Source organism: Octodon degus, unplaced genomic scaffold (genome assembly GCF_000260255.1).
Source record: "Octodon degus isolate 3935 unplaced genomic scaffold, OctDeg1.0 scaffold00093, whole genome shotgun sequence".
In the NCBI taxonomy this organism is placed as follows: Eukaryota; Metazoa; Chordata; class Mammalia; order Rodentia; family Octodontidae; genus Octodon; species Octodon degus.
The window spans coordinates 2,469,470-2,481,356 of NW_004524669.1; the positions used below are offsets into that span (position 1 = coordinate 2,469,470).

At 39.2% G+C, this 11,887-nt stretch overlaps 1 protein-coding gene, 1 non-coding gene and 1 pseudogene across 2 annotated transcripts in view; all 3 read right to left on the bottom strand.

The window, feature by feature from the left end:
* Positions 1 to 1,537: 1,537 nt before the first annotated feature.
* On the bottom strand, positions 1,538 to 1,639 carry LOC111818529. The gene has a single exon (XR_002822502.1). It is a non-coding gene; the product is annotated as a small nucleolar RNA U13 (small nucleolar RNA).
* Positions 1,640 to 6,981: 5,342 nt separating this feature from the next.
* LOC101577333 lies at positions 6,982 to 8,137 on the bottom strand (annotated as a pseudogene).
* A 1,611-nt stretch (positions 8,138 to 9,748) lies between these two features.
* Positions 9,749 to 11,887, bottom strand: part of Fam186a (family with sequence similarity 186 member A) — a 72,018-nt gene continuing 69,879 nt past the window's right edge. The window contains exon 9 of the mRNA XM_012516131.2: positions 9,749 to 9,770. Coding sequence (XP_012371585.1) covers positions 9,749 to 9,770 — 22 coding nt within the window. The remainder of the gene's footprint in view (positions 9,771 to 11,887) is intronic.

Genomic DNA, 11,887 nt, shown 5'->3' on the forward strand with positions numbered 1-11,887 from the left:
CCATCTTTCTACCAGAAACTAGGAGCACAGCGGTGCTGACAGTGAACGAGGTGAAATCTGCTGGGTGTGCCAGCGGCTGTGTGACTGGAAGCAAGCTCAGGCAGCCACCCCGCAGGCACGAATTTCGCATTCACTGTATCACCCGCGGCTGTCAGTGAATTGCACTGCCCGGTCTGGCGCAACCTGTTCTAGATTCCGGCATAGCAACCAATGGGTGAAATAATGGGATCTATTCAAATATTATATTTTAATAGAGCTGAGTGTATGAGCATTCTTTTGTTGAGTTGTAATGAGCTAACCAGAGTGAAAAATAAGAGTTTGAACTATTTTTATGTGTTAATTTACTAAAAGAGAATAATTTATATAAATTTATAAAAATGTTAAATTATCCAAAAGTATAGAATAATTAATATTGTTAGGCACAAATAACCTTTAAAAGTTTTTATTTTGGTAATTTTGTCGTGCTAAGTACTTCTGTGTCTACACAATTCAATGAGCTAAAAATCTTTCGCTTTTCTTAACATTACAGCAGACTTCACATGGGTTTTTAAGTTTCATAAATTTAGTGCTGTGTCTGGACACTAGTGTTTAAGCCTTTCAAAGAATGTTTGGCTGAATGTTTACTATCTATATTTAATTTACCTCAAATGATAATTTAATATGCAACATACCATATATGTATATATAGTTATATAATTCTAAGGTTAAAATATCCTGTCTAAAAACTATGTGTCTGATTCTTATTTAAGCTTTTGAGCTAATACTGCATCGGGCACAATTTTTTACATTGATAAAATCATCACTGAAAGTAGATTAAGATATAATTTTTTTTTCAAAGTTTTATTGACAAAGAGATAGCAATGAGACAGTTTCAAATCAAATCGGAAGGACAGTTTCAACAAATAATACACTGCATATATTCTTCTTAGTGGTTAATTGCTGTACAAGATGCGGACTTGTGATCCTATTCACAAACACCATTAGAACAAATCATTCTATTCATTAAGAGAATGCAACTATATATCTATCCCAACCTCTTTGAATACACAGATACAAAATGGACATTCATCGGCATACCCCATTTTTTCTAAGTTCCATTATTAAATATTATAGGTGTGTAAACTCAGCAAAATATTCTAAAAGAGTCCAGTAGCCTATAATAGCATTGGGTCTTATATTTAACTGGCAATGTCAGAAATTATTGACCTGAGTCCCCCACAGCTAAGATATAATTTTGAAATAGAGATAATTTACTGAAGTATCTCTAACAATCTGATTTATTAGAAAGCAATATGTAGGGGCTGGCGAGATAGCTCAGCGGACTAAGCACCTGCTTAGGCAAGTGCAGGGACCAGCGTTCGATCCCCAGTACCACATGTCATGCCGGCTCCGCCCTTGGGCACACTGAGCGGGCCAATGGGACTGGGTGAGTTGGCACATGCCTGTAATCCCAGGGCTTGGGAGGCTGAAGACAGGAGGAGCACCATGAGTCTGAGCTGTGTAGTGAAACTTTGTACCAAATACATTTTTTTTTTTATGTCAGATGGGTAATGTGCCCACGTCGCAACAAGGTTTGAGAGAGGCACATCTCATGCATAAAACATGAACACCCAGTCATCATGCTCATGAACCGAAGGATCTGTACCAAATACACTTTAAAAAAATAATAAATAAATAAAAATAGAAAAAAAGAAAGCAATATGTAACACTGGGTATTTCTTTATTCAGAAATGGAACATGGGAAAATTAGAACATACAGATCATTTAAGATTTTTTTGAAATGTGCAAAAATTTCTTTGGGTTAAGTAAGGTATACAGTATGCAAAGTTTCTCAAATTTAGTTTTAAAAATCTTTTAAAAAGTCTATACAGAATTAAATACATAGATAATATGTTAAGTTCACTTGGAGGCAAATAACTCCAAATAATATGAAAGAGAAAACCTTAAGAGAATGTAGAACTTATCTAAACTCAAAGTATGCATTGAAGATCTATTTCTACCAATACTAAAACAAAAAAAAAGGAAAAAAGAAAAAAATTGAGACCTTTCAAAAAAAGTTGATGTTGAAATAGCTTATAGAAACTGTTTCATTGGTTTACATGTCTTTTTGTTTCAGTAGCATATTGTTTTTGTTATAGGTTAATATAAAAGGAATACTGATGCTATCTTTATGTTTTGTTTTTTCAATATATTTTAGTTCAGGGCTGATGCTATCTTAATAAATGAAAGTTGACTGTTTCATCATCTTAGCAGAACGAAGTAGACAATTCTGAAACCTTTCCAAGCAGAAGAGCACCTCACTAAGAAAATGAATCAGCATGGTGTCAGGCTTTATAGGATTAACGTTAGAAACAGGTAAACAAGAAGGCAATAGTCAAGGTATTGAAAAAAGAAACTTTGACTCTAAATTTTTATATTTAGCTAAATTATAATTTAGATGAGATCGGGAGCATTCAGGATGGTATGGCCATAGACTTAAATCAAATATAACTTAAATGTAAACATATAATGACTATATTCTCACCTTCAAGTTCTCAGCAAATGATCAGAAGGACCCTTTTGAAAATACTCTTGGATGAGCTGGGCTTCATGGTGCATGCCTTGTAATTCCAGTACTCAGGAGTCTGAGGCAGGAGGACATCCATGAGTTTGAGGCCAGCTCTGTGTTACAAAGGGAGTTTAAAGCCTGACTGAAATGCATAGCAAGACTCCTCCTTCTTCTTCTTCTTCTTCTTCTTCTTCTTCTTCTTCTTCTTCTTCTTCTTCTTCTTCTTCTTCCTCTTCTTCTTCTTTTTAAAATGCAGCTAGTTAGCTTGGTAAATAGATATAGAAATATGCCATAAAATACACATATATCCTCACAACATTTAAAGCAATAGTTGACCTCTGACTCTCCCTTGAAAATACTGCCTCACTAGAAACCCTCTCAAATTATTCACTGTGGTAGATTAATGATTGACTTGAGTGGGAATGCCCAACTGAACTAAGTCAGGGAGACTACGCATAAAGGCACACCTGAGAATTGTTGCCAGTTGCATGAAAGGAGAACTGCAGGGGAAGATGATTTGCTGTTGATGTTCCTGGAGAAGCTTGCCAAGGCTGGTTTTCAGAACTCAGCTCAGGTCCTCACTATCCCCGGGGATGACTGTTGTTCTCTTCAGAAGAACTTTGATCTTTGCCTTGAGCCTTGCTTGTAGTTCCAGGGCAGATTCCTCAACCTTCTGGCACAGATCCACAGATCCTTTACCAGGCAGGGTGGACTTTCCAGCTTTCACCATGGACTGGCCTCAGGGCCTTCTCAGTGCAGATCCTTGATACAGACATACATGAGACACTGTCCTGGGCTCTAGGCCTTCGGTGGACTCATGTGGGCCTTTGCTGTGGGATCCAGGCCAGCGGCTAAATTCTTTGAGTCTCTAGCATGCAGACAGATCTGTTGCACTCTTCTGCTTCTGACTTTTTGGGTGAATATTATAAAATGATCCTTTAAATTATATGTCCTGTATTAAATATGTTCCATTGCAACCCACTGACTCTAGTAAATCTCAACTATCGCATACATGTAATTCCCACAACTTCCTCTATCACTTGTCCTGAAAGTGACACAGGGATCCTCTTCATTCTTAGTACAACTTCCAGGTCCTTTTTTCCCATTCCCTAATCACTCCAACTTTAAATCTCTTACTGGACTGTATGCCAACCCCTATCCTTCTGTATTTCTTGCTCATCATTCTGTCATAATCTCTATCAATTTCAGTATATGCAGATCTTTGCAACACCTCACTTGTTTCCTATTTGTTCTCTTCTAGTGTTTCAGTCCTCTAGCTGCTTCTCATACCCTTGACTTTGTTATTAAAAAATTGCAACTCCTTTATAATCAAAGTGTCAAATACTTATTCATTAAACATCACCTCTCTATTAACCTCACTCTCCTTAGGACTTCAACTGGTTTGTTTTTTTGTTTTGTCTTCCATACTGGGAATTGAACCTTCACACTGAGTTACATCCCTAGGTCTCTATCTGAGTATCTCTTATTTTCCTCAGTTTGGGAAGTTTTCTGCTATAATTTCAGTGAATAAATTTTTTTTAAAAGCCATTTGCCTATATTTCCGTGTTTTCTTCTAGGCCAGTGAGTCTTAAATTCTTTCTTTTAGATTTATCCAGGAACTCCTGCATAGTCTATTCATTGCTTATTTTTTGTTATCTTTTATTCTTTGTATCTTGTGTTTCTCATTTGATATTTAAGCTCATGTATCTGATTTATTTTATTTAATAGGATCTCAAGGTACATGCATTTACTTATGCATGCCATAAAAATTCATCTTTATGACAAAGTAGTACTTCATTGTATATAAATACATCTTCTTCATCTGTTGATGGGCATACAGGCCATTCTCAAGATTTTGCTATTATAAATTGTGCTTCTTAAACATGGATATGCAAACTGGGCATTGTGTCACACACTTGTGATCGTGAGTTTGAGGCCAGCAAGGCCTATATAGCATGACCCTGTCTCAAAAGAAAAAATAATAAACAAATAATGAATATACACATATCATTGTAATATGATGATTTTTAACTCTCTTAGTAGAAAGGAAATAGCTGCATCAAATGGACTTTCTCTATTTAGTCATTTCTCTAGTGGTTGTACTAGTTTATAATCCCACCAATAGTGCAGAAGAATCCCCTACCCCCCTACAGCATTTGTTACAATTTGATTTCTTGTTTATTTATTTATTTCTTTAGCGGAACCGGGGATTGAACTCAGGTCCTTGCGCTTGCCAGGGAAGCGCTTATTCCGCTGAGCCATCTCCCCAGCCCAAAGAACTGGGCTAAGGGGCAGGCCCCCTGATTTCTTGATGGTAGCCTTTTTTTCTGGAGTAGATGGAATCTCAGTATTAATTTGCATTTTTCTAATGGCCAGTGATGTTGAACATTTTTTGATGTATTTATTGGCCATGTGTACTTCTTCTGAGAAGTCTTTATTCATGTGTTGTCAATTTTTGATTGGGTTTTTTATTTGGGGAACCGGCCTCTTTTGAGTTCTTTATATATCATAGATTCTAGTCCTCTGTCTGAAGAACAGCTGGCAAAACGTTTTCCCATTTGGTACGTTGTCTCTTTGCTCTGTTCATTGTTACCTTCACTGTGTAGAAATTAATTTGATTTGATCCCATTTGTTAATTTTCAGTATTATTTCTTATGTCAGCGGTGTTCTGTTCAGAAAGCCCTTGACTAGGACTGGGGAGATAGCTCGGTGGTATAAGAGCCTGCCTGGCAAGAGCTAGGTCCTGAGTTCAATCCCTGGTACCACCAAAAAAAAAAAAGAATCCTTGCTTACACCTGGCTTCAAGAGTTACTATCTTATCTTCTAGCAGATTGTTTATTTTAACATTTAAATCTTTGATGTTTATTTATTTATTTATTTATGTGGTACCAGGGATTGAACTCAGTATCCTGCACTTGCCAGGCAAATGCTTATTCTACTGAGCTATCTTCCCTGGTCCCATGGTTTATTTTTATTTTATTCATATTTTTCTTTGATTCTGTATGAAAATTTGAGAACTCCCACCCAACCTTCCAGTCCTGATTTATTTTTTCCTGATTGATCTCGCCCACTCCTTAGACTTCCCATCAAGTGTTTTGACTTACTGGAGTTTTTGTTGTAGCAAATGCACTTGCCTGAGTCACCAGTGGAGGCTGGATGCAGAGACAAGCAAGTTTATTAGCCAGCTGTTAGGGTCCAGGTCATGACCAAGACACAACCCTGAAGGGCAGGAAGGGAAAAAATGTATACAGTTTTAGTTTCAGGTCTAGTTCCAGGTCTAGGGGGTGTGATTAGGTCTTTGATATAATTTAGTACAGCTACAAAGCATGGGCTTAGCTTGTGACAAAGGAACAAAAGTGTTTGACATTTTACATAGGGAACAAGCAGTCATATGACAAAACATGGGGTACTGTTGGCTTAGGTAATTATGACAACATTTATAAGAAACAAACTTAAGGAAACAGAAACCTAAGCTCTAAGATGCTGCCTGAGGACAACGTGGTATTAGTTTGGTTCTTTTTCCTATTTCATTTTCATTTCCAGATTTTATGCTCGGTTGTTGTTCAGAACTTCTTCCCTTCCCCCACTCCCAGTACTTTTGGTTCTCTGGTCTCAGCCTTCCAGAGTGCTGGGTTTACAGGCGCGTACCACTATGCCCTGCTAAAACTTTCCTCTTTACTAAAGTGACTTTTCATGTCCTGTGTTGGCTTAATTCATTCAGCTGCTCATTAGTAACTTAAGCTCATTGGTCATTTCAATGGTCAGGTTTCAAAATTCTTTGGCATTTGATCTACTTCAGTATCAGTGGAGTTAGCTTTGGGGAGTTGTTTATATTTTCAGAGATATTTTGTTGCCTTGTTTTCTTATTTTAGTTGTGTCTCTGTGTTGAGATTTGTAGTTCCGTTGAGAAGAATATCTCTTCTACTGTCATGTGGAGGTCTTTTGGTAAGAGGCTACCTCTGATGTGCCCTGGATTGTGGGTATATTTCCATTTGAAGAATTATACTTTTTTTCTCCTGGATGCTAAGCTTAGCACCTAGTTGTTATTTCTTTTTGTTGTTGTTTTGTTTTGTTTTTGTGGGACTTTTCAGAAACTTTAATATGTTTGTATGACTTAGAGTCAAGTAATCATCTTCAATTTGTGTTTCTTTGGGAAGCTGCCTCTTTGATTTTCTGAGTTTTCCTTTCTTCTGAGGACTGTTCCTCAGTGTCAGGCCTGGAGACAGAGTGGTGACCTCAGCGTCCATGGGGCTACAGGTGGGGCTGGATGTTCCTCCATGGACAGACCTTGTGGCTTCCTCTCCTTTAAGCACATTTGTAGAAAGCAGCAGAATTAGGGGCAGGGAACACGCATAGGCTTCTAGGGGGCACACTGAATAGTTGGTCTGGCAGGTGGGGGACCTTTGCAGGGAAGCTGTTGGTCACTGGATTCCTCAGACGTGGGATGGTGGCATCTGGTACAGCTCCTTTCCTTCTGGAATTTTCCCAAACAATTAGCGGCCTCCAGGGCACAGCCCCAGTGAATCATGAGCCCATAGTCTCCATGGTCATAGTTGTGGATGACCTCAGTGTTTGCAGATCCCACACGAAGCTGGTCCCTTTCCAGCCAGAAGCCAGTATGCTCACCAGCAATTCTTGCATTCTTCAGTGTGGGCTCCAGTCTGCAGCAGCCTTCCCAAACAGTGTTGTGGTCCTGGGTACTATTTATCTCACTCTAGTTCCCCAGCTGGCAGATGCCTCCAAGAGTAACTGCACTTCTGGGATGATGTATAGGGACATATAGATCCCACTCTTGAGATCATGGGTGAGAATGAAGTGCTTTATCCAGGGAGCATTCACCTTAATGATCTGCCTGTGGCCTGGCTGCGGCAGTGGGTCTGGCTGCAGCAGTGGGTCTGGCTGTAGAGCCCCGGCCCACACCCAGGGCAGCTGATAATCACACCCACCCCTCCTCTAGCCACCACCTCCAAAGACTCCATCTTCCACTGGAAGAATTTCACTCCCCTCTCAGCTAACCTCTCAGTCAGCCACTCCAGGTAGTGCTTCCCCTCTATAATCAGGCTTGTGTGGAACCAACCGTAGCTAGGGTCACAGCAGAGGAAAGGGAACAACAGAGGTTACAATCAACTGCCATGTGAAGAGGGGACCAGCACTATTCTATGGGTCCCCAAAAGCTAGACCAAGAACAATGTAGACAGCTAAGATAGTTGTACATATTACAGACAGTTAGAGCTGGGCCCTCTGCACAGAAGGCTGTTGTAGCCGGGAAACACTGGTACCTAGTATTTTGGAGTCACCTTTGTTATATTCTTTATACTGACAACTTTTTTCATTGTCTTTTATTATTTTTTATTTTTTTTATTATTTTTTTTTCTTTTTGAAACAGGATCTTGGTATGCAGCTTAGGCTGGCCTTGAGCTCACAAGCTCAAGATGGTCTTGAACTCAGTAACAATACTCCTCCCTCAGCCTCCTGAGTGCTGGGATTATACCCACGTGGCACCACACCTAGCTCTTTGTTGTCTTTTAACAAGACAATAGGAATGTGAGCTTTCAAATCAATGAGTTTCTCAAAAACCTTAACATTCATCTTTTCATATACCACCCTCCCAGTCACATTTTCTAGGGTCACGAGATGTAAATATGCTGATGCCAAGTCCATGCCCTGTAGCCTGCTATGGACCCAGAGCTTCCATTATGTTTTTGTTTTGTTTTTTGTATTTTAGGGAAGGGTCTACAGGGTGTTCAGGGTCTCACTACTAGATCGGACTCATAGTGATTCTCCTGTTTATAGCCTCCCAAGTGCTGGGATTATAGGAGAGTGCCACCACGTCCAGTCTCAATACAGTGCACCCTGCGGGCAGGGCTGGCATGGCAGACCAGAGGGTCTAACCCCAACCCTGCACCTGTCAATTATGTTTTGAATATACAATAATCCTACTTGGTTTTTTTTTTTTTTTTCAGAACCAGGGATTGAACTCAGGCCCTTGCACTTGCCAGGGAAGCGCTTATTCCACTGAGCCATCTCCCTGACCCTACTTCGTCTGTTTTGATTCACTACCAATAGATATACTCCACATCTTCCTTCATTTCTTTGGGGACATTTATTTGGCTTTTATTGTATTAACTCCAGTCATATAGAATAGGTTATTGAGTTTATTGCCTTTATAGTCTGGGTATGGGTATGTGTTTTTGGACAGACAGGCTAGGGACTGTACCCAGGATGTCTGCATTGAGCTACATCCCCAGCTCCTCCCCCTTTTTAATTTCTTATTTTGAGGTAGGGTCTCACTAAATGGACCAGACTGAATTTGCAGTCCTCCTGCCTCAGCCTCCCAGTGTGCTGGGATTACAGGCATGTACCACCACACCTGGCTCATCTACTTGTTTTTACCAGTGAGGTCATTTTTAGTCATGGGTTTCAGCTGTCTTGGCGGGTAATGTATGGAAAAAGAGGTGGGAGGAAGTGATGCTTTGCCCTGTAAGGAACCTTTTTTTTTTTTTTTAAATCTTATTCAGAGCTTTGTTCCATTCTCAAAATGATCATCTAGATCTCTGGGTAAAAAGAAGGCCTGTGAAGGAAAGCAGGAAGAAATCCATAGATGCCTTTCAGTAGAACCACTTTTTAACCTTGTATGTCACTAGTATTTCCCGATGAACCTCTTAGCCCCCCTGCTTTTGGAATTGCAGTAGAGCTGACGGAGAACACAGTAATCTGCATGGCAGTATGCTAGATAGAAAAGAGTCCAACTCAGAGTTTTCTTTCAAAGTATCCTTCTTTTACAAGCCTAGCCTTCCCATATACCATGTAAGATTTCTCCTCCTTTACCAATTCATAACCACCTTCTGATTCTCCAGGGTTTTCTTTAATTGTTTTTATTTTCCTTCTTCATACCCATTTCTTACTTGGGAGACAACTTTGGAGAACTCTCTTTGCATCAGAGGATTGTGCCACTTTCCATTCATGTCAGGAACCCATAATGATGTTCCTTTTATGACTTAGCCTACCCAGGGTCTGATTAAACTTTGTTTAGTAAACCAGAGCGGATGACCATAGTGGCTGTGTGTAAAAGAAGAACTGTAGGCAACATATACAATTATATAATAGACAAAGCTGTGTATAGCCACAAAAGACAACAAAATAGACATTTTACTGAAATGTTGAAATTTACTTTCAACAGGCTTGCATTTAACTTTGCAGTCACTTGAGGATCTTCTGAGACCTAGAAATGAGAAAAGAAATTTAATTATATTACAAACTTATTGCCATGGAGATAGCTCAGTGGCATGAGCACCTGCCTGGAAAGGACAAGGTCCTGAGTTTGATCCCTGGTACCAACCCCCCAAAAAAACAACTTCTTTTTCTGTGGTACCAGAGATCAAACTCAGGACCTTGCACTTGCCAGGCAGGTGCTCATGCCACTGAGCCATATCCCTGGCCCCTACAAACTATTCTTTAAACATATCTGTGAGCAAAGAGGTAATCCATAGGGAAAGTGAGTGCCTCTGGAACTCACAAAAATAAACTAGAAAAAAGATCAATATGCAGTCCATAGTTATAAAAATCATATTGAAGAGTCAGAGTTTCTCCTATGACCAAAATCAGGAAGACCAGGTTGTGGAAATAGCTTATTACTTATTGAACAGTATTCTTATACTTAAAGTTAGAACATGGCTTAACTATTGACAGTGGGGATGGACTTCCTGTATTTTCCAAATTTTCTACATTTAATTTTGTAATTGGAAAATAGTTCTGAGTATTACTTTAGTGGAATCATTACAGGACAGCAATAATATAAATATGCAAATATGCAAGAATATTTGGTGCAAGAAAAAAAGAATATTTGATGCAGCATTGTCTTCAATATTAAAAAATATCCTAGGGGCCAGGGATTTAGCTCAGTGATACAACGTCTGCCTGGCAAGCATAAGGTTGTGAGTTTGATTTCCAGTAGCCCCCCACCCCCAAAAGTACTAATTTCAGCTGGATGTGGTGGTGTACATCTATAATCCCAACTACTAGGGAGGCTGAGGCAGGAAGATCTCAAGTTCAAGGCCAGTTTAGGCAATTTCTTTTTTTTGGTGGAACTGGGGATTAAACTCAGGCCCTTGTGCTTGCCAGGCAAGCGCTTATTCTACTGGGCCGTCTCCCCGGCCCAGTTTAGGCAATTTCATAGGGCCTTGTTTCACATATTAAACAATCAGATAAAGAGGACTGGAGATGTGGTTCAGCAGTCCCTGGGTTTAATTTCCTGTATTGAAAAGAAAACTCCTAGGGGCTATGGAGATGGCTCACTAGAATAACTGCTTGTCTGGCAAATGCAAGGGTCTAAGTTCTACTCACGGTTCCACCAAAAAAAAGAAAACTAATTTCTAACAGGATAGTTCAAATAAATTACTGCATATCATGTACAATGAACATAATACAACCAATAAATTAATAATATGTGGATATATTATCAGAGAAATTTTTTAATTAATTTTATTGAGAAACAGCAATGAGACAGTTTCAAAACCGATTAATAGGACAGTTTCAATAATTAATACATTGCATATTGTTACCTTCCTAGTGGTTATTCATAGTACAAGATGCAGACATGATATCCTGTCCAAATATTATTAGTACAAATCTTTCTTCTCATCGAATTAAGATAAAGTAGCTGTATATCTATCCTATTTTGTATATATAGCTACAAAATGGCCCTTCCTTTGTATCCCCTTTTTTGTTTAGTTTTGTTAGAGATGGGTATTCCATTGCCATTTAAATATTGTAGGTGCATGAGTTCAGCAAAATAATCCAATATAGTCCAGTAGTCCATAATAGTAGTGGGTTATCTGTAGGACTGGTGATGTCAGAAGTTGTTGACTTGAGCCTTTCACAGCTCAGCATATTAATATGGCTTTACTTTTTATACCTCGTTTTTATACTTTTCTGCTGGATTGTTAAGACCAAGATAAAGCAAGACCTATATAACAAGAGATGTATCTTTTGTATCTCATAAGGTCAGTCAAGTCCCCTCAAGATTTATCCTGTTGCCTTGTACTGTAGTTTGCAGATCCTTTGTCAGTGTCAGCCATGCGGATGAGTCATGGCCATTGCTTGATCGATTTGCTCTCTGTGAAAGCCTGAGAGAATGTTTTCTCTCCATGAGACTCTCCCCAGGCACACTCTAAATCATCGATCACATTGCTCTGTGGCCCCATAATCTCCTTGATCAGAAAATTTGGGACACAACTGAGTTACATGATGCTATAGTATAGGTTCTCCTATGTCCTAAGTCTTCACTGAACTTGAAAGGCTACGGCCAAAATGTTGGCTGTCCTTGCAGGCCTTCTTTTT